Raw genomic sequence first — 23220 nt, 5'->3', positions numbered from 1 at the left:
TTGACTTGTTTTAAGGACATTACATCAAAGTTGGATCAGCCTGTAGTGTGGTTTTCCACTTTAATTTTGAGCGTGACTCCAAATCCAGACCTCCATGGGTTGATAAATTGGATTTTCATTGATTATTTTTGTGTGATTTTGTTGTCAGCACATTCAAAAATGTAAAGAAAAAAGTATTTAATTCATTCAGATCTAGGATGTATTATTTTAGTGTTCCCTTAGATGCATGTATGTATGTATGTATGTATGTATGTATGTATATACACACATACACATATACATACACATATATATACATACATACATATATATATATATATATATACATACATACATACATACATACACATATACATACATATATATATACATATATATATACATATATATATACATATATATATACATATATATATACATATATATATACATATATATATACATATATATATATACATACATACATATACACATATATATATATATACACACACATACACAAAAGTATGTGGACACCCCTTCAAATGAGTGGATTCGGCTATTTCAGCCACACCCGTTGCTGACAGGTGAATCAAATCTAACACAGCCATGCAATCTCCATAGACAAACATTGGCAGTAGAATGGCCTTACTGAAGAGCTCTGCGACTTTCAACGTGGTCCATACAGAAATGGTTTGTTGAGATCGTGTGGAAGAACTTGACGGGCTGGCACAGAGCCCTGACCTCGACCCCATCGAACACCTTTGGGATGAATTGGAACGCAAATTGCGAGCCAGGCCTAATTGCCCGACCTCACGAATGCTCGTGGCTTAAGTCCCCGCAGTAATGCTCCAACATCTAGTGGAAAGCCTTCCCAGAAGAGTGGAGGCTGTTATAGCAGCAATGTTCCAACATCTAGTGGAAAGCCTTCCCAGAAGAGTGGAGGCTGTTATAGCAGCAATGTTCCAACATCTAGTGGAAAGCCTTCCCAGAAGAGTGGAGGCTGTTATAGCAACAATGTTCCAACATCTAGTGGAAAGCCTTCCCAGAAGAGTGGAGGCTGTTATAGCAGCAATGTTCCAACATCTAGTGGAAAGCCTTCCCAGAAGAGTGGAGGCTGTTATAGCAGCGAAGGGGGACCAAGTCCATATTAATGACCATGATTTGGGAATGAGATGTTCGACGAGCAGGTGTCCACATACTTCTGGTCATGTAACTTATCTTAAAAAGGCTGCAATATGCAGAAATCACACCACAATTTCCTGGTTGTTAAATCTGTAATAGTTAGCCTAATTTCAGTTCATGACAAAACAAGCAGGTATAGTGTGGAGAATCACTGTACCATCTAAACCTCTGTGAAATACATTTTCTATAACCAAGATTAGTATTTTCAGCTGTTTGAAGCTGGTGTACAAAACCAAAAGACGTAAAAACGAAGAAATAGAAATAGCACAAATAGAAGAGATCTACCGCTTCTTGGACTTGCTTTCAATGCGAATGACTGATCTACAACTCACATTTCTATATGAATTTGATCAGGTCGCCCAAAAAGTTTCTTACTTGATTTTGCCTGTCAGTATTTTTCCAGCGTACTGCATCCCAGTCAGAGCTATGTACATCCTCAGGATCTCATTGGTGCCCTGAAGAGACAGAACACAACGTCAAGTTAAGACCTCTTCATAACTACAATCTAACATGTTCATATCTCCAGTAGATACAGAGCCTTCAGAAAGTATTCACACCCTTCGACTTATTCCACATGTTGTTGTTATTATTATTTTTTTATTCTTGAAGCTCTATCAAATTGGTTGTTGATCATTGCTAGACAGCCATTTTTCACGAATGCCATATATTTTCCAGATGATTTAAGTCATAACTGTAACTCGGCCACTCAGGAACATTCGACGTCTTCTTGGTAAGCGACTCCAGTATATATTTGACCTTGTGTTTTAGGTTATTATTCTGCTGAAAGGTGAATTGGTCTCCCAGTGTCTGGTGGAAAGCAGAAAACCAGGTTTCCTCTAGGATTGTGCTTAGCTCTACTCCGTTTATTTTTATCCCCCCCAAAAAAACCCTAGTCCTTCCTGATGACAAACAACATACATGCAGCCACCACCATGCTTGAAAATATGAGTGGTACTCAGTGACGTGTTGGAGTTTCCCCCAAACATAACGCTTGGTATTCAGGACTTAAAATGTATTTCATTGCCACATTTTTTACAGTTTAACTTTAGTGCCTATCGTAAACAGGATGCATGTTTTGGAATATCTGTATTCTGTACACGCTTCCTTTTTAGGTTAGTATTGTGGAGGTAACTACAATGTTGTAGATCCATCCACAGTCTTCTCCTATCACAGCCATTAATCTCTGTTTAAAGTCACCATTGTCCTCATTGTGAAATCCCTGAGCGGTTTCCTTTCTCTCCGGCAACTGAGTTAGGAAGGACACCTGTATCTTTGTACTGACTGGGTGTATTGATACACCCTTCAAAGTGTAATTAATAACTTCACCATGCTCAAAGGGATATTCAATGTTTGCTTTTATTTTACCCATCTACAAATAGATGCCCTTCTTTGACAGGCATTAGAAAACCTCCCTGGTCTTTGTGGTTGGAATTAGAGGTCGATGACTTTTCAGCGCCGATACCGATTTATCGGTAAATTTTTTATTTGTAATAATGAAAATTACAACAATACTGAATGAACACTCATTTTAACTTAATATAATACATCAATAAAATCTATTTAGCGTCAAATAAATAATGAAACATGTTCAATTTGGTTTAAATAATGCAAAAACAAAGTGTTGGAGAAGAAAGTAAAAGTGCAATATGTGCCATGTAAGAAAGCTAACGTTTAAGTTCCTTGCTCAGAACATGAGAACATATGAAAGCTGGTGGTTCCTTTTAACATGAGTCTTCAATATTCCCAGGTAAGAAGTTTTAGGTTGTAGTTATTATAAGAATTATAGGACTATTTCTCTCTATACGATTTGTATTTCATATACCTTTGACTATTGGATGTTCTTATAGGCCCTTTAGTATTGCCAGTGTAACAGTATAGCTTCCATCCCTCTCCTCGCTCCTACCTGGGCTTGAACCAGGAACACATCGACAACAGCCACCCTCGAAGCAGCGTTACCTATGCAGAGCAAGGGGAACAACTACTCCAAGTCTCAGAGCGAGTGACGTTTGAAACGCTATTAGTGCGCACCCCGCTAACTAGCTAGCCATTTCACATCGGTTACACCAGCCTAATCTCGGGAGTTGATAGGCTTGAAGTCATAAACAGCTCAATGCTTGAATTATTGCGAAGAGCTGCTGGCAAAACGCACGAAAGTGCTGTTTGAATGAACGCTTACGAGCTGCTGCTGCCGACCACCGCTCAGTCAGACTGCTCTATCAAATCATAGACTTAATTATAACATAATAACACACAGAAATACGAGCCTTGGGTCATTAATATGGTCGAATCCAGAAACTATCATCTCGAAAACAAAACGTTCTTCCTTTCAGTGAAATACGGAACCGTTCCGTATTTTATCTAACGGGTGGCATCCATAAGTCTAAATATTGCTGTTACATTGCACAACCTTCAATGTTATGTCATAATTACGTAAAATTCGGGCAAATTAGTTTGCAACGAGCCAGGCGGTCATGGACACAGCCAGCACTGCTATCATCCATCACCACATAACATAGCCATCACTGCCATCATCCCTCACTACATAACATAGCCATCACTGCCATCATCCCTCACTACATAACATAGCCATCACTGCTATCATCCATCACCACATAACATAGCCATCACTGCCATCATCCATCACTACATAACATAGCCAGCACTGCCATCATCCATCACTACATAACATAGCCATCACTGCCATCATCCATCACTACATAACATAGCCAGCTCTGCTATCATCCATCACTACATAACATAGCCATCACTGCCATCATCCATCACTACATAACATAGCCATCATCCCTCACTACATAACATAGCCATCACTGCTATCATCCATCACTACATAACATAGCCAGCCCTGCCATCATCCATCACTACATAACATAGCCATCACTGCTATCATCCATCACTACATAACATAGCTAGCACTGCCATCATCCATCACTACATAACATAGCCAGCACTGCCATCATCCATCACTACATAACATAGCCAGCCCTGCCATCATCCATCACTACATAACATAGCCATCACTGCCATCATCCCTCACTACATAACATAGCCAGCACTGCTATCATCCATCACTACATAACATAGCCAGCACTGCCATCATCCCTCACTACATAACATAGCCATCACTGCCATCATCCATCACTACATAACATAGCCATCACTGCCATCATCCCTCACTACATAACATAGCCAGCACTGCTATCATCCATCACTACATAACATAGCCAGCACTGCCATCATCCCTCACTACATAACATAGCCATCACTGCCATCATCCATCACTACATAACATAGCCATCACTGCTATCATCCATCACTACATAACACTGCCATCATCCATCACTACATAACATAGCCAGCACTGCGTTTGTTTTTATTGAATTAAACTTCAACTATGTACTTTATTTAGTTAAAACTACTTTTCTTTCTGTTCGCAAAATCATTATTTAGCTCTGTAGGCTATTGGGCCAACATACAGTGAAGCCCTAAAAGTTTAGGCTTATGCACTAATACCAGATAGCCTAAAATAATTAAAGAAAAACCACAATGTAGCCTATAGATATAAATTGCACAAGAAATATAAATGAATGGATTATTGGTATTGTTTCTCTTTACTCAACCTGCCCGCCCTTCAGCCACACAATAGTTCTGGACCCCCAAACCCGTTCGCCCCGTGGATAGACCCGCAGGGACTGAGTTATGAGTCAACCCGCCAATCACTAGCATCTAGTCGGTCAAGGTGGACATCTGTCCTCTGGTGGACACTACACAGTTAACTCTCTGTTATTACAGGAGAAACACTGCACTGTGTGTGTGTGTGTGTGTGTGTGTGTGTGTGTGTGTGTGTGTGTGTGTGTGTGTGTGAGAGCTACCTCGAAGATCAGCAGGATGCGGCAGTCTCTGAGGTAGCGTTCGTAGGGATAGTTCTTAGTGTAGCCCAGCCCTCCTAGGACCTGCAGAGCCTCAGACACACAGATCCAGCCTCCCTCAGAGCTGAACACCTGCAGAGAGAGAGGTGAGCAAAGACACAATAAGGTACTCTGTCATGTAACCAGTACCTACAGAGAGAGGTGAGTAAAGACAGACAATGAGACAGTAGTGTGTCTATAGTGTAACAGTAGTGTGTCTATAGTGTAACAGTAGTGTGTCTACAGTGTAACAGTAGTAGTAGTAGTAGTACTACTATCAGTAGCAGAAGTAGTACTACTATCAGTAGCAGAAGTAGTACTATCAGTAGCAGAAGTAGTAGTAGTAACAGTAGCAATAGTATGAGTAGCATCAGTAGTAGTAGTAGCAGTAGCATCAGTAGTAGTAGCAGTAGCATCAGTAGTAGTAGCAGTAGCATCAGTAGTAGTAGTAGCAGTAGTAGTAACAGTAGCAATAGTATGAGTAGCATCAGTAGTAGTAGCAGTAGCATCAGTAGTAGTAGCAGTAGCATCAGTAGTAGTAGCAGCAGTAGTAGTAGTAGTAGTAGTATTGGTATTAGCAGTAGTAGTAGCAGTAGTAGTAACAGTAGCATCAGTAGTAGTAACAGTAGCATCAGTAATAATAGTAGTACTACTATCAGTAGCAGAAGTAGTAACAGTAGTAGTAACAGCAGCATCAGTAGTAGTAACAGCAACAGTAGTAGTAGTAGCAGTAGTAACATTAGCATCAGTAGTAGTAACATTAGCATCAGTAGTAGTAGTAGTAGTAGCAGCAGCATCAGTAGTAGTAACATTAGCATCAGTAGTAGTAACAGCAACAGTAGTAGCATCAGTAGTAGTAACATTAGCATCAGTAGTAGTAGTAGTAGTAGCAGCAGCATCAGTAGTAGTAACATTAGCATCAGTAGTAACATTAGCATCAGTAGTAACATTAGCATCAGTAGTAGTAACATTAGCATCAGTAGTAGTAGTAGTAGTAGCATCAGTAGTAGTAACATTAGCATCAGTAGTAACATTAGCATCAGTAGTAGTAGTAGTAGTAGTAGTAGCATCAGTAGTAGTAACATTAGCAGCAGTAGTAGTAGTAGTAACAGCAGTAGTAGTAGTAGTAGCAGTAGTAGCAGTAGTAACAGTAGTAGTAGCAACAGTAGCATCAAAAGAAGTAATAACAGCAGTAGTAGCAGTAGTAGTAGCAGCAGTAACAGTAGTAGTAGTAGTAGTAGCAGCAGTAGTAATAGCAGTAACAGTAGTAGTAGTAGTAGCAGCAGTAGTAATAGCAGTAACAGTAGCAGTAGTAGTAATAATAGTAGCATCAGTAGCTCAATCAGCATCAGTAGTAGTAGTAGTAGTAGTAGTAGCAGCAGCAGTAGTAGTAGCAGCAGCAGTAGTAACAGTAGTAGTAGCAACAGTAGTAGTAGTATTAGTAGCAGCAGTAATAGCAGTAGCAGTAGTAGTAATAGCAGTAACAGTAGTAGTAATAGCAGTAACAGTAGTAGTAGTAGTAGTAGTAGTAATAATAGTAGCATCAGTAGCTCAATCAGCATCAGTAGTAGTAGCAGTAGTAACAGCAGTTTGTAGTAGTAGTAGTAGCAGTAGTAACAGCAGCAGTAGTAGTATTAGTAACAGCATTAGCAGCAGTAAAAGTACCTTAACCATAGCAGCCTCTAGAGAACAGTCATTATTAGCAGCAGTAGCAGCAGTAGCAGCAGTAGTAACAGCAGCAGTAGTAGTATTAGTAACAGCAGCAGTAGTAGTATTAGTAACAGCAGCAGTAGTTGTAGTAACAGCATTAGTAGTAGTAGTAACAGCAGCATTAGCAGTAGTAACAGCAGCAGCAGTAGTAGCAGCAGTAGTAGTATTAGTAGCAGCAGCAGTAGTAGTTGTAGTAACAGCATTAGCAGCAGTAAAAGTACCTTAACCATAGCAGCCTCTAGAGAACAGTCATTATTAGCAGCAGTAGCAGCAGTAGCAGCAGTAGTAGCAGTAGTAGCAGTAGCAGCAGTAGTAGTACCACAGTATAGCAGCAGTAAAAGTACCTTAACCATAGCAGCCTCTAGAGAACAGTCAGGGACCCCCGGCCGATCCATCATCCCAGCCGTCAGGTACGCCATGCTCTCCATCACAAATGCATTCTGGGCCATCACCGCAAACTTCTCTTGGATCATCCCAAACTCACTGAGGTTCTTACCAAACTGTTTCCTGCTGCCAGCGTACTCTGCTGTCATCTCTGGAGGGAGACAAGATACACCATTCTCTTCATTACTACAACCATCATCATCATCATTATGAGCTTCTCACACTCATCATTATACTCTACAGCTTCATACCGATGAGTTTCTTGATCATTCCAGAGCCGGCGCTGCCCATACTGAACCTGCCAGAGTTCAGGATGTTCATCGCTACCTGGATAATGACACATACAGAGAATCAGTAAACGTTTAAGTGAAAACACATGTACAAAGATACAGTGGGGGAAAAAAGTATTTGATCCCCTGCTGATTTTGTACGTTTGCCCACTGACAAAGAAATGATCAGTCTATAATTTTAATGGTAGGTTTATTTGAACAGTGAGAGACAGAATAACAACAACAAAAATCCAGAAAAACGCATGTCAAAAATGTTATAAAATGATTTGCATTTTAATGAGGGAAATAAGTATTTGACCCCTCTGCAAAACATGACTTAGTACTTGGTGGCAAAACCCTTGTTGGCAATCACAGAGGTCAGACGTTTCTTGTAGTTGGCCACCAGGTTTGCACACATCTCAGGAGGGATTTTGTCCCACTTCTCTTTGCAGATCTTCTCCAAGTCATTAAGGTTTCGAGGCTGACGTTTGGCAACTCGAACCTTCAGCTCCCTCCACAGATTTTCTATGAGATTAAGGTCTGGAGACTGGCTAGGCCACTCCAGGACCTTAACCTGTTAGGGCTAGGGGGCAGTATTGACACAGCCGGATAAAAAAACGTACCCGATTTAATCTGGTTACTACTCCTGCCCAGTAACTAGAATATGCATATAATTATTGGCTTTGGATAGAAAACACCCTAAAGTTTCTAAAACTGTTTGAATGGTGTCTGTGAGTATAACAGAACTCATATGGCAGGCCAAAACCTGAGAAGATTCCATGCAGGAAGTGGCCTGTCTGACAAGTTGTTGTTCATCTTGGCTCTTTTTATTGAAGACTGAGGATCTTTGCTATAACGTGACACTTCCTACGGCTCCCATAGGCTCTCAGAGCCCGGGAAAAAGCTGAATGATATCGAGGCAGCCTCTGGCTGAAACACATTATCGCGTTTGGCAAGTGGCCGATCAGAGGACAATGGGCTTAGGCGCGTGCACGAGTCGACCCCGTGCTTTATTTTCTTTCCTCTTTTTACCTAAAAGCAGATTCCCAGTCGGAATATTATCGCTTTTTTTACGAGAAAAATGGCATAAAAATTGATTTTAAACAGCGGTTGACATGCTTCGAAGTACGGTAATGGAATATTTAGAATTTTTTTGTCACGAAATGCGCCATGCTCGTCACCCTTATTTACCCTTTCGGATAGTGTCTTGAACGCACGAACAAAACGCCGCTATTTGGATATAACAATGGATTATTTGGGACCAAACCAACATTTGTTATTGAAGTAGAAGTCCTGGGAGTGCATTCTGACGAAGAACAGCAAAGGTAATAACATTTTTATTATAGTAAATCTGATTTTGGTGAAGGCTAAACTTGCTGGGTGTCTAAATAGCTAGCCCGTGATGGCTGGGCTATGTACTTAGAATATTGCAAAATGTGCTTTCACCAAAAAGCTATTTTAAAATTGGACATATCGAGTGCATAGAGGAGTTCTGTATCTATAATTCTTAAAATAATTGTTATGCTTTTTGTGAACGTTTATCGTGAGTAATTTAGTAAATTCACCGGCAGTGTTCGGTGGGAATGCTAGTCACATGCTAATGTAAAAAGCTGGTTTTTGATATAAATATGAACTTGATTGAACAAAACATGCATGTATTGTATAACATAATGTCCTAGGGTTGTCATCTGATGAAGATCAAAGGTTAGTGCTGCATTTAGCTGTGGTTTGGGTTTATGTGACATTATATGCTAGCTTGAAAAATGGGTGTCTGATTATTTCTGGCTGGGTACTCTGCTGACATAATCTAATGTTTTGCTTTCGTTGTAAAGCCTTTTTGAAAGCGGACAGTGTGGTTAGATTAACGAGAGTCTTGTCTTTAAAATGGTGTAAAATAGTCATATGTTTGAAAAATTGAAGTTTTTGCATTTTTGAGGAATTTGAATATCGCGCCACGGGATTACACTGGCTGTTGAGTAGGTGGGACGCAAGCCCACCTAGCCCATAGAGGTTAATGTGCTTCTTCTTGAGCCACTCCTTTGTTGCCTTGGCCGTGTGTTTTGGGTCATTGTCATGCTGGAATACCCATCCATGACCCATTTTCAATGCCCTGGCTGAGGGAAGGAGGTTCTCACCCAAGATTTGACGGTACATGGCCCGTCCATCGTCCCTTTGATGCGGTGAAGTTGTCCTGTCCCCTTAGCAGAAAAACACCCCCAAAGCATAATGTTTCCACCTCCATGTTTGACGGTGGAGATGGTGTTCTTGGGGTCATAGGCAGCATTCCTCCTCCTCCAAACACGGCGAGTTGATGTCAAAGAGCTCCATTTTGGTCTCATCTGACCACAACACTGTCACCAGTTGTCCTCTGAATCATTCAGATGTTCATTGGCAAACTTCAGACGGGCATGTATATGTATCCTTGAGCAGGGGGACCTTGAGGGCGCTGCAGGATTTCAGTCCTTCACGGCGTAGTGTGTTACCAAGTGTTTTCTTAGTGACTATGGTCCCAGCTGCCTTGAGATCATTGACAAGATCCTCCCGTGTAGTTCTGGGCTGATTCCTCACCGTTCTCATGATCATTGCAACTCCACGAGGTGAGATCTTGCATGGAGCCCCAGGCCGAGGGATATTGACAGTTCTTTTGTGTTTCTTCCATTTGCGAATAATCGCACCAAATGTTGTCACCTTCTCACCAAGCTGCTTGGCGATGGTCTTGTAGCCCATTCCAGCCTTGTGTAGGTCTACAATCTTGTCCCTGACATCCTTGGAGAGCTCTTTGGTCTTGGCCATGGTGGAGAGTTTGGAATCTGATTGATTGATTGCTTCTAAGGACAGGTGTCTTTTTTACAGGTAACAAGCTGCGGTTAGGAGCACTCCCTTTAAGAGTGTGCTCCTAATCTCAGCTCGTTACCTGTATAAAAGACACCTGGGAGCCAGAAATCTTTCTGATTGAGAGGGGGTCAAATACTTATTTCCCTCATTAAAATGCAAATCAATTTATAACATTTTTGACATGCGTTTCTCTGGATTTTTTTGTTGTTATTCTGTCTCTCACTGTTCAAATAAACCTACCATTAAAATTATAGACTGATCATTTGTCAGTGGGCAAACGTACACAATCAGCAGGGGATCAAATACTTTTCCCCCCCACTGTATTAATCCTGCTGTAGGACTCATTGCGGCCAGCACTAGTTGGTTAAACGAACGACTAAAATTAACAAATCACTCAGAAAAACGAATCAGGGGCTCCCGAGTGGCGCAGCGGTCTAAGGCACTGCATCTCAGTTCTAGAGGCGTCACTACAGACCCTGGTTTGATTCCAGGCTCTATCACATCCGGCTGTGATTGGGAGTCCCATAGGGCGGCACACAATTGGCCCAGTGTCGTCCAGGTTTGAGTTTGGCCGGGGAAGGCTGTCATTGTAAATATGAATTTGTTCTTAACTGACTTGCCTAGTTAAATAAAAGGTTAAATAAAAAAAAATGTAATGACTCTCCAGCTAGTGAAAAGAGACGTTGAAAAATAACTGCACATCAGTAGCATAGAACAGAGGGAAAAGGGAAGTGACATCACCTTGAAGCCTCCTCCTACTTCTCCTATTACATTCTCCACAGGAACTGGACAGTTGTCGAACGAGACTTCACATGCTGGTGGACAGAAACAGTTATAGAACAGTGAACGGTACACAACAGGGATTTTCCTTGGCTAACTGACCGCTACAGTTATCTTGTTACAATACTTTTAAATCCTTGAAGAGGAGTGAATGAGATCACACAAGGAGAACAGGTATTATTGGTCCGTTTTACCTCTGGCTTTCCGTGATTACCTCTAGACTAACACCAACAGAAGTACTGTTATTTACTCCGCTAGGCTAACACTAACAGAAGTACTGTTATTTACTCCGCTAGGCTAGGCTAACACCAACAGAAGTACTGAGTGTGAAGGTGAACGGAAAGGCTGGAGCAACGAACCGCCCTTGCTGTCTCTGCCTTGCCGGTTCCCCTCTTTCCACTGGGATTCTCTGCCTCTAACCCTTTTACAGGGGCTGAGTCACTGGCCTACTGGTGTTCTTCCATGCCGTCCATGGGAGGGGTGCGTCACTTGAGTGGGTTGAGTCACTGACGTGGTCTTCCTGTCTGGGTTGGCGCCCCCCCCCTTGGGTTGTGCCATGGCGGAGATCGTTGTGGGCTATACTCGGCCTTGTCTTAGGACGGTAAGTTGGTGGTTGGAGACATCCCTCTAGTGGTGTGGGGGCTGTGCTTTGGCAAAGTGGGTGGGGTTATATCCTTCCTGTTTGGCCCTGTCCGGGGGTATCATCGGATGGGGCCACAGTGTCTTCTGATCCCTCCTGTCTCAGCCTCCAGTATTTATGCTGCAGTAGTTTATGTGTCGGGGGGCTAGGGTCAGTCTGTTACATCTGGAGTATTTCTCTTGTCTTATCCGGTGTCCTGTGTGTATTTAAATATGCTCTCTCTAATTCTCTCTTTCTCTCTTTCTGTCTTTCTCTCGGAGGACCTGAGCCCTAGGACCATGCCTCAGGACTACCTGGTATGATGACTCCTTGCTGTCCCCAGTCCACCTGGCCGTGTTGCTGCTCCAGTTTCAACTGTTCTGCCTGCGGCTATGGAACCCTGACCTGTTCACCGGACGTGCTTGTTGCACCCTCGACAACTACTATGATTATTATTATTTGACCATGCTGGTCATTTATGAACATTTTAACATTTTAACATTTTGACCATGTTCTGTTATAATATCCACCCTGCACAGCCAGAAGAGGACTGGCCACCCCTCATAGCCTGGTTCCTCTCTAGGTTTCTTCCTAGGTTTTTGGCCTTTCTAGGGAGTTTTTCCTAGGGAGTTTTTCCTAGCCACCGTGCTTCTTTCACATGCTTTGCTTGCTGTTTGGGGTTTTAGGCTGGGTTTCTGTACAGCACTTTGAGAATATCAGCTGATGTACGAAGGGCTATATAAAAATAAATTTGATTTGATTTGATTTGATTACTGTTATTTACTCCGCTAGGCTAGGCTAACACCAACAGAAGTACTGTTATTTACTCCGCTAGGCTAACACCAACAGAATTACTGTTATTTACTCCACTAGGCTAACACCAACAGAATTACTGTTATTTACTCCGCTAGGCTAACACCAACAGAATTACTGTTATTTACTCCGCTAGGCTAGGCTAACAGCAACAGAAGTACTGTTATTTACTCCGCTAGGCTAACACCAACAGAATTACTGTCATTTACTCCGCTAGACTAACAGCAACAGAAGTACTGTTATTTACTCCGCTAGGCTAACACCAACAGAAGTACTGTCATTTACTCCGCTAGACTAACAGCAACAGAAGTACTGTTATTTACTCCGCTAGGCTAGGCTAACAGCAACAGAAGTACTGTTATTTACTCCGCTAGGCTAGGCTAACAGCAACAGAAGTACTGAAGTGAACATCAACAGTAGGTATAGAGGTGATCTTACTGTTAGACCCCCTAATGCCTAGTTTGTCTTCTGGTTTTCCGCTGATGATCCCTCCGAAGGCTCGCTCTACGATGAAGGCAGTGATCTTATCTTTCTTCAATCCATCCTCTCCTACCACCTCCGTACGAGCAAACACCGTCATCAGGTCTGCAAACCCACCGTTGGAGATCCAGATCTGGACAGAAGATCATTCAGCATGGAAATAGTCCCACCACTGTCCTTTAGACTGAATCATCATAGCACAAACACAAAGTACCAACAACAGCAGGTAGCTAACACATGACTGACAGGCAAAACACAGGTAGGAGAGGAACGTCTCACCTTTGACCCGTTGAGCAGGTATGTTTTCCTGTCTTCTGATAGGGTGGCTTTGGTCTGAATGGACGCAGCATCACTCCCACTGAAACATACAGGATCCACAGGAAACAGTCAGATTCAGAGAACATGACAAAACCACCTTTAAAATACACAACCACTTCCGTCATTGGTTTGGTATTATAAAAGCTGGAAAGCTTTCCAGTGGCTAAAAGACAGCTTTACGGCATACAGATCCAGATGATGTGTGATTGGTCGAAAAGCAGAATGATGTCATCCAGAGTTGGTTCAGGATGGTAAGATTTCAGCAGGTTGTGTTTTTAATTTCACCTTTATTTAACCAGGTATTTATATATTATATATATAACCCTTTATTTAACCAGGTATTTATATATTATATATATAACCCTTTATTTAACCAGGTATTTATATATTATATATATAACCCTTTATTTAACCAGGTATTTATATATTATATATATATAACCCTAACCCTTTATTTAACCAGGTATTTATATATTATATATATAACCCTTTATTTAACCAGGTATTTATATATTATATATATAACCCTTTATTTAACCAGGTATTTATATATTATATATATAACCCTTTATTTAACCAGGTATTTATATATTATATATATAACCCTTTATTTAACCAGGTATTTATATATTATATATATAACCCTTTATTTAACCAGGTATTTATATATTATATATATATATATAACCCTTTATTTAACCAGGTATTTATATATTATATATATAACCCTTTATTTAACCAGGTAGGCCAGTTGAGAACAAGTCCTTTATTTAACCAGGTAGGCCAGTTGAGAACAAGTTCTCATTTACAACTGAGACCTGGCCAAGATAAAGCAAAGCAGTTCGACACAAACAACACAGAGTTACACATAAACAAACATACAGTCAATAATACAATAGAAACATATATATATATATAGTGTGTGCAAATGTAGTAAGATTAGGGAGGTAAGGCAATAAATAGGCCACAGTGGTGAAATAATTACAATTTAGCATTAACACTGGAGTGTTGCAGTAGGTTCGTACCTACCAGGCTCAGTGGGACAGACGGTATTTACCTGCCAGGCTCAGTAGGACAGACGGTATTTACCTGCCAGGCTCAGTGGGACAGACGGTATTTACCTGCCAGGCTCAGTGGGACAGACGGTATTTACCTGCCAGGCTCAGTGGGACAGACGGTATTTACCTACCAGGCTCAGTGGGACAGACGGTATTTACCTGCCAGGCTCAGTAGGACAGACGGTATTTACCTGCCAGGCTCAGTGGGACAGACGGTATTTACCTGCCAGGCTCAGTGGGACAGACGGTATTTACCTGCCAGGCTCAGTAGGACAGACGGTATTTACCTGCCAGGCTCAGTGGGACAGACGGTATTTACCTGCCAGGCTCAGTGGGACAGACGGTATTTACCTGCCAGGCTCAGTGAGACAGACGGTATTTACCTGCCAGGCTCAGTGGGACAGACGGTATTTACCTGCCAGGCTCAGTGAGACAGACGGTATTTACCTACCAGGCTCAGTGGGACAGACGGTATTTACCTGCCAGGCTCAGTGAGACAGACGGTATTTACCTGCCAGGCTCAGTAGGACAGACGGTATTTACCTGCCAGGCTCAGTGAGACAGACGGTATTTACCTGCCAGGCTCAGTGAGACAGACGGTATTTACCTGCCAGGCTCAGTGGGACAGACGGTATTTACCTGCCAGGCTCAGTGGGACAGACGGTATTTACCTGCCAGGCTCAGTGGGACAGACGGTATTTACCTGCCAGGCTCAGTAGGACAGACGGTATTTACCTGCCAGGCTCAGTGGGACAGACGGTATTTACCTACCAGGCTCAGTGGGACAGACGGTATTTACCTGCCAGGCTCAGTGGGACAGACGGTATTTACCTGCCAGGCTCAGTGGGACAGACGGTATTTACCTGCCAGGCTCAGTGGGACAGACGGTATTTACCTGCCAGGCTCAGTGGGACAGACGGTATTTACCTGCCAGGCTCAGTGGGACAGACGGTATTTACCTACCAGGCTCAGTGGGACAGACGGTATTTACCTGCCAGGCTCAGTAGGACAGACGGTATTTACCTGCCAGGCTCAGTAGGACAGACGGTATTAACCTGCCAGGCTCAGTGAGACAGACGGTATTTACCTGCCAGGCTCAGTAGGACAGACGGTATTTACCTGCCAGGCTCAGTGGGACAGACGGTATTTACCTACCAGGCTCAGTGGGACAGACGGTATTTACCTGCCAGGCTCAGTGAGACAGACGGTATTTACCTGCCAGGCTCAGTGAGACAGACGGTATTTACCTGCCAGGCTCAGTGGGACAGACGGTATTTACCTGCCAGGCTCAGTGGGACAGACGGTATTTACCTGCCAGGCTCAGTAGGACAGACGGTATTTACCTGCCAGGCTCAGTGGGACAGACGGTATTTACCTGCCAGGCTCAGTGGGACAGACGGTATTTACCTGCCAGGCTCAGTGGGACAGACGGTATTTACCTGCCAGGCTCAGTGGGACAGACGGTATTTACCTGCCAGGCTCAGTGGGACAGACGGTATTTACCTGCCAGGCTCAGTGGGACAGACGGTATTTACCTGCCAGGCTCAGTGGGACAGACGGTATTTACCTGCCAGGCTCAGTGGGACAGACGGTATTTACCTGCCAGGCTCAGTGAGACAGACGGTATTTACCTGCCAGGCTCAGTGGGACAGACGGTATTTACCTGCCAGGCTCAGTGGGACAGACGGTATTTACCTGCCAGGCTCAGTGGGACAGACGGTATTTACCTGCCAGGCTCAGTGAAACAGACGGTATTTACCTGCCAGGCTCAGTAGGACAGACGGTATTTACCTGCCAGGCTCAGTGGGACAGACGGTATTTACCTGCCAGGCTCAGTGGGACAGACGGTATTTACCTGCCAGGCTCAGTAGGACAGACGGTATTTACCTGCCAGGCTCAGTGAGACAGACGGTATTTACCTGCCAGGCTCAGTGGGACAGACGGTATTTACCTGCCAGGCTCAGTGAGACAGACGGTATTTACCTGCCAGGCTCAGTGGGACAGACGGTATTTACCTGCCAGGCTCAGTGGGACAGACGGTATTTACCTGCCAGGCTCAGTGAGACAGACGGTATTTACCTGCCAGGCTCAGTGGGACAGACGGTATTTACCTGCCAGGCTCAGTGGGACAGACGGTATTTACCTGCCAGGCTCAGTGGGACAGACGGTATTTACCTGCCAGGCTCAGTGGGACAGACGGTATTTACCTACCAGGCTCAGTGGGACAGACGGTATTTACCTGCCAGGCTCAGTGAGACAGACGGTATTTACCTGCCAGGCTCAGTAGGACAGACGGTATTTACCTGCCAGGCTCAGTGAGACAGACGGTATTTACCTGCCAGGCTCAGTGAGACAGACGGTATTTACCTGCCAGGCTCAGTGGGACAGACGGTATTTACCTGCCAGGCTCAGTGGGACAGACGGTATTTACCTGCCAGGCTCAGTGGGACAGACGGTATTTACCTGCCAGGCTCAGTGGGACAGACGGTATTTACCTACCAGGCTCAGTGGGACAGACGGTATTTACCTGCCAGGCTCAGTGGGACAGACGGTATTTACCTGCCAGGCTCAGTGGGACAGACGGTATTTACCTGCCAGGCTCAGTGGGACAGACGGTATTTACCTGCCAGGCTCAGTGGGACAGACGGTATTTACCTACCAGGCTCAGTAGGACAGACGGTATTTACCTGCCAGGCTCAGTAGGACAGACGGTATTTACCTGCCAGGCTCAGTAGGACAGACGGTATTAACCTGCCAGGCTCAGTGAGACAGACGGTATTTACCTGCCAGGCTCAGTGGGACAGACGGTATTTACCTGCCAGGCTCAGTGGGACAGACGGTATTTACCTACCAGGCTCAGTGGGACAGACGGTATTTACCTGCCAGGCTCAGTGAGACAGACGGTATTTACCTGCCAGGCTCAGTGAGACAGACGGTATTTACCTGCCAGGCTCAGTGAGACAGACGGTATTTACCTGCCAGGCTCAGTGGGACAGACTGTATTTACCTGCCAGGCTCAGTGGGACAGACGGTATTTACCTGCCAGGCTCAGTGGGACAGACGGTATTTACCTGCCAGGCTCAGTAGGACAGACGGTATTTACCTGCCAGGCTCAGTGAGACAGACGGTATTTACCTGCCAGGCTCAGTGAGACAGACGGTATTTACCTGCCAGGCTCAGTGGGACAGACGGTATTTACCTGCCAGGCTCAGTAGGACAGACGGTATTTACCTGCCAGGCTCAGTAGGACAGACGGTATTTACCTGCCAGGCTCAGTGGGACAGACGGTATTTACCTGCCAGGCTCAGTGGGACAGACGGTATTTACCTGCCAGGCTCAGTGGGACAGACGGTATTTACCTGCCAGGCTCAGTGAGACAGACGGTATTTACCTGCCAGGCTCAGTGGGACAGACGGTATTTACCTGCCAGGCTCAGTGAGACAGACGGTATTTACCTGCCAGGCTCAGTGGGACAGACCATATTTACCTGCCAGGCTCAGTGGGACAGACGGTATTTACCTGCCAGGCTCAGTAGGACAGACGGTATTTACCTGCCAGGCTCAGTGGGACAGACGGTATTTACCTGCCAGGCTCGGTGGGACAGACGGTATTTACCTGCCAGGCTCAGTAGGACAGACGGTATTTACCTGCCAGGCTCAGTAGGACAGACGGTATTTACCTGCCAGGCTCGGTGGGACAGACGGTATTTACCTGCCAGGCTCAGTAGGACAGACGGTATTTACCTGCCAGGCTCAGTGAGACAGACGGTATTTACCTGCCAGGCTCAGTGAGACAGACGGTATTTACCTGCCAGGCTCGGTGGGACAGACGGTATTTACCTGCCAGGCTCAGTGGGACAGACGGTATTTACCTGCCAGGCTCAGTGAGACAGAAGGCAGCTACATGTTCTCCTGAAGCCAGCTTGGGGAGATATTTAGCCTTCTGCTCCTCACTACCGGCTATAAGGATCCCCTAACACACAGCAAGACATCACAGGTTCACAAACAGCAGAAACATTATACAACACAGATAAAAAGAAACAGCCTTGAATCCATCGGTGCAGGACTCTTTACCTTGAGTCCGATGGCTTGGTGGGCAGCCAGTGTAACTGCGATGGATCCATCCAGAGAGATGATCTCTCCTAGTCGGGCATACATGGTGTTGGACAGACCCAGGCCACCTAGGAAGTTATGTGGAGTGGTGTCATGTGTCCAGAAGTAACAAGATCTCTGATACAGTATGAAGACCTTACCAGCGATAGGTCTAATGTTTATTGTACAGGCTGTGACCTTACAATACTCCTCTGATATTAAACTCCTCACCGTACTCCTCAGGCACCTGGATACCGAACAGTCCCAGCTCCTTCAGTCCATTCAGAGTCTCTGGAGGAATCTTAGCTTCATGGTCGATACGCTTGGAGTCCACTGAAATACAAGGACAGGTCTCAGACCACCACACTGGAACACAGTCCCACACTGGAACACAGTCCCAGAATAACACAGTCCCAGAATACCACACTGGAACACAGTCCCAGAATACCAGACAGTCCCAGAATGCAACACTGGAACACACTCCCACACTGGAACACAGTCCCAGAATGCAACACAGTCCCAGAATGCAACACAGTCCCAGAATGCCACACTGGAACACAGTCCCAGAATGCAACACTGGAACACAGTCCCAGAATGCAACACTGGAACACAGTCCCAGAATGCAACACAGTCCCAGAATGCAACACAGTCCCAGAATACCACAGTCCCAGAATGCCACACTGGGACACAGTCCCAGAATACCACACTGGAACACAGTCCCAGAATACCACACTGGAACACAGTCCCAGAATACCACACTGGAACACAGTCCCAGAATACCACACTGGAACACAGTCCCAGAATACCACACTGGAACACAGTCCCAGAATGCCACACTGGAACACAGTCCCAGAATGCAACACAGTCCCAGAATGCCACACTGGGACACAGTCCCAGAATACCACACTGGAACACAGTCCCACACTGGAACACAGTCCCAGAATGCAACACTGGAACACAGTCCCAGAATGCAACACAGTCCCAGAATGCAACACTGGAACACAGTCCCACACTGGAACACAGTCCCAGAATGCAATACTGGAACACAGTCCCACACTGGAACACAGTCCCAGAATACCACACTGGAACGCAGTCCCAGAATACCACACAGTCCCAGAATGCAACACTGGAACACAGTCCCACACTGGAACACAGTCCCAGAATGCAACACTGGAACACAGTCCCAGAATGCAACACAGGAACACAGTTCCAGAATGCAACACAGTCCCAGAATACCACAGTCCCAGAATGCCACACTGGAACACAGTCCCAGAATGCAATACTGGAACACAGTCCCAGAATGCAACACAGTCCCAGAATACCACAGTCCCAGAATGCCACACTGGGACACAGTCCCAGAATACCACACTGGAACACAGTCCCAGAATACCACACTGGAACACAGTCCCAGAATACCACACTGGAACACAGTCCCAGAATACCACACTGGAACACAGTCCCAGAATACCACACTGGAACACAGTCCCAGAATGCCACACTGGAACACAGTCCCAGAATGCAACACAGTCCCAGAATGCCACACTGGGACACAGTCCCAGAATACCACACTGGAACACAGTCCCACACTGGAACACAGTCCCAGAATGCAACACTGGAACACAGTCCCAGAATGCAACACAGTCCCAGAATGCAACACTGGAACACAGTCCCACACTGGAACACAGTCCCAGAATGCAATACTGGAACACAGTCCCACACTGGAACACAGTCCCAGAATACCACAGTCCCAGAATGCAACACAGTCCCAGAATGCCACACAGTCCCAGAATGCCACACTGGAACACAGTCCCAGAATACAACACAGTCCCAGAATACCACACAGTCCCAGAATACCACACTGGAACACAGTCCCAGAATACTACACTGGAACACAGTCCCAGAATACTACACTGGAACACAGTCCCAGAATACTACACTGGAACACAGTCCCAGAATACCACACTGGAACACAGTCCCAGAATACCACACTGGAACACAGTCCCAGAATACCACACTGGAACACAGTCCCAGAATACCACACTGGAACACAGTCCCAGAATACCACACTGGAACACAGTCCCAGAATACCACACTGGAACACAGTCCCAGAATGCTACACTGGAACACAGTCCCAGAATGCAACACTGGAACACAGTCCCAGAATGCAACACTGGAACACAGTCCCAGAATGCAACACTGGAACACAGTCCCAGAATACCACACTGGAACACAGTCCCAGAATACCACACTGGAACACAGTCCCAGAATGCAATGATACTTATCCATGAAACACAAAGTCTCTCAGAATAAAATGCAGATTATTTGAACTAAACAATAACACTGACTGGGGTGACTAGACAAGGTCTCCTAGAATGAAACAGCACTGAAAGACAACAGTCTCTATAAACTGATTGACTAGTATGAAGGTCCATTAGAAGAGAACCACACTTTGAATCTGAGTCTTGTATAAAGGACAGCAGTCTCTTCTCTCAGGCTCACCCTCTTCAGTGAAGAATTTCTCTACCGGAGCAACAAACGAGTTGATCTCCTCCAGCTCTTCATTTCTAATCTCTGGATAGGGGAAGCACTCTGCCTGGAGGAGGAATCAGATACTTGGTTCATTTATCCTTCTGGGTTTTAGGATTTTCTCATTGTCTTCCAAGGCAACAAATGGCTTCTCTCTGGCTAGAGGTGACAGCTGACAATAACAAGGGAAAGATGGCTATGGGTGAGCAAGTTATCTGAGCAAGCTAGCACATATGTCTTAGACAGTACGGCTAAATCAACATTGTATTCATTATCTAGAATTAAAAAAACTAGCTAGCTAGTCGCTTACTTTGTTAACTTTGCCAAGGAACAGGTCCTTGGCGTAGGCCAGGTTCCGAGCATGAGTTCTGATGGTTCGGTGAGGTAAGGTGACTTCCTTGGCAGCATGTCTTGCGTTAGATGTTAAAATCTCTCCATATTTAACAGATCTGGATAAAGCTATAAGTCTGTTGATATTCATTGCCCTGTCAAATTTTCACCTCTCCCAGACTTCTGCTGCTTCCGAAAATGGGTTAAAAGCAGGTTAAAATATGGTCGTAGCTATACGGGATCCATGGGACGTCCCGACACTGACGTCACCCATACGTAACCATTTTACATTTTAGTCATTTATCAGACGCTCTTATCCAGAGATACTTACAGTAGTGAATACATACATTTCATACATATTTTTTTTTTTCGTACTGACCAGTAGTTAAGGTAAGGGTTAAGGTTAGGTAAGGGTTATGGCTAAGGTTAGGATACGGGTAGGGGTTAAGGTAAGGGTTAAGGTTAGGTAAGGGTTAAGGTTAGGTAAGGGTTATGGCTAAGGTTAGGATCTAGGGTAGGGACGCGCCAAGGATACCGAATAGCCCTAACAGTAAACAGACCTTTCACCTCATTCTGTCGCATACTGATGACGTGAAATGGGCGTTTCGTAATGAATCAGCTGCAATTCTTCATTAAACCACTGGAGGGGACTGTTTATTCAGGAACAAAATGTACATGGAAGTGCTCACCGCCTGCTAAAAAAAACAATAGACACATTTCTGTATACTGCACATGTATAATGAACAAAAATATAAACACAACATGCAACAATTTAAAATAGTTTACTGAGTTACAGTTCATAAGGAAATCAGTCAATTGAAATCAATTCATCAGTCCATAATCTATGAATTTCACATGACTGGGAATACAGATATGCATCTGTTGCTCACAGATACCTTAAAAACAAAGGTAGGAGCGAGGATCAGAAAACCAGTCAGTATCTGGTGTGACCACCATTTACCTCATGCAGTGTAACACATCTTCGCATAGAATTTATGAAGCTGTTGATTGAAGAGGAGTGGGACAACATTCCACAGGCCACAATGGCTGTGTGAAGTTGCTGGATATTGGTGGGAACTGGAACACGCTGTCGTACACGCGTTGATCCAGCGCATCCCAAACATGCTCAATGGGTGACATGTCTGGTGAGTATACAGGCAACAGCTCTGGTGAATTTTCCTGCAGTCAGCATGCTAATGGCACCGAACACTTGAGACATCTGTGGCATTATATTGTGTGACAAAACTGCACATTTCAGAGTGGCCTTATTGTCCCCAGCACAAGGTGCACCTGTGTAATGATCATGCTGTTTAATCAGCTTCTTGATATGCCACACCTGTCAGGTGGACAGATTATCTTGGCAAAGGAGAAATGCCCACTAAACAGGATGTAAACAAATGTGTGCACAAAATCTGAGAGAAATAATATTTTTGTGTTTATGGAACATTTCTGGGATCTTTAATTTCAGCTCATAAAACATGGGACCAACACTTTACCTGTTGTGTTTATGTTTTTGTTTAGTATATTAAACTAACATATGGAAGCCCATTCAAGTCAAATGCGCTGAATACAACCTTACCGTGAAATGCTTACTTACAAGCCCTTAACCAACAACGCAGTGAAGAAAAATAAGAGTTAAGCACATATTAACTAAAGTAAAAAAATAAAAAGAGCAACAAAATAACGAGGCTGTATACAGGGTGTACCGGCAACGAGTCAATGTGCAGGTTAGTCGAGGTAATATGTACATGTAGGTGGGATTAACGTGACTATGCATAGATAATAACCAGTACCTCTTTCTCCGTCTCTTCACACAGATCACGGGGATCAGGGCCTGTTCCCGAGGAAGCAAGCCAAGCACAACTCCAACATTAAGTTTGCAGACGGCACAACGGCAGTAGGCCTGATCACCGTCAA

General features: G+C 44.4%; 1 protein-coding gene across 1 annotated transcript in view; it reads right to left on the bottom strand.

The window, feature by feature from the left end:
- The window catches only part of acad9 (acyl-CoA dehydrogenase family, member 9), a 41609-nt gene extending 20042 nt beyond the window's left edge, over positions 1-21567 (bottom strand). Inside the window, exons 1-12 of the mRNA XM_082959537.1 lie at positions 21284-21567; positions 20947-21040; positions 18679-18780; positions 18430-18536; positions 18228-18328; positions 13260-13338; positions 12939-13113; positions 11030-11103; positions 7436-7511; positions 7145-7335; positions 5055-5183; positions 1540-1619 (exon numbers count right to left, since the gene is read on the bottom strand). Of these exons, the coding sequence (XP_082815663.1) occupies positions 1540-1619; positions 5055-5183; positions 7145-7335; positions 7436-7511; positions 11030-11103; positions 12939-13113; positions 13260-13338; positions 18228-18328; positions 18430-18536; positions 18679-18780; positions 20947-21040; positions 21284-21454 (1379 nt within the window). The 5' untranslated portion in view covers positions 21455-21567. The remainder of the gene's footprint in view (positions 1-1539; positions 1620-5054; positions 5184-7144; positions 7336-7435; positions 7512-11029; positions 11104-12938; positions 13114-13259; positions 13339-18227; positions 18329-18429; positions 18537-18678; positions 18781-20946; positions 21041-21283) is intronic.
- Positions 21568-23220: the final 1653 nt, after the last annotated feature.

The sequence above is a fragment of the Salmo salar genome, chromosome 12, assembly GCF_965601325.2.
Source record: "Salmo salar chromosome 12, fSalSal1, whole genome shotgun sequence".
In the NCBI taxonomy this organism is placed as follows: Eukaryota; Metazoa; Chordata; class Actinopteri; order Salmoniformes; family Salmonidae; genus Salmo; species Salmo salar.
Note: the sequence above shows the minus strand (reverse complement) of the source record. Positions and strands in the feature narration are given on the sequence as shown.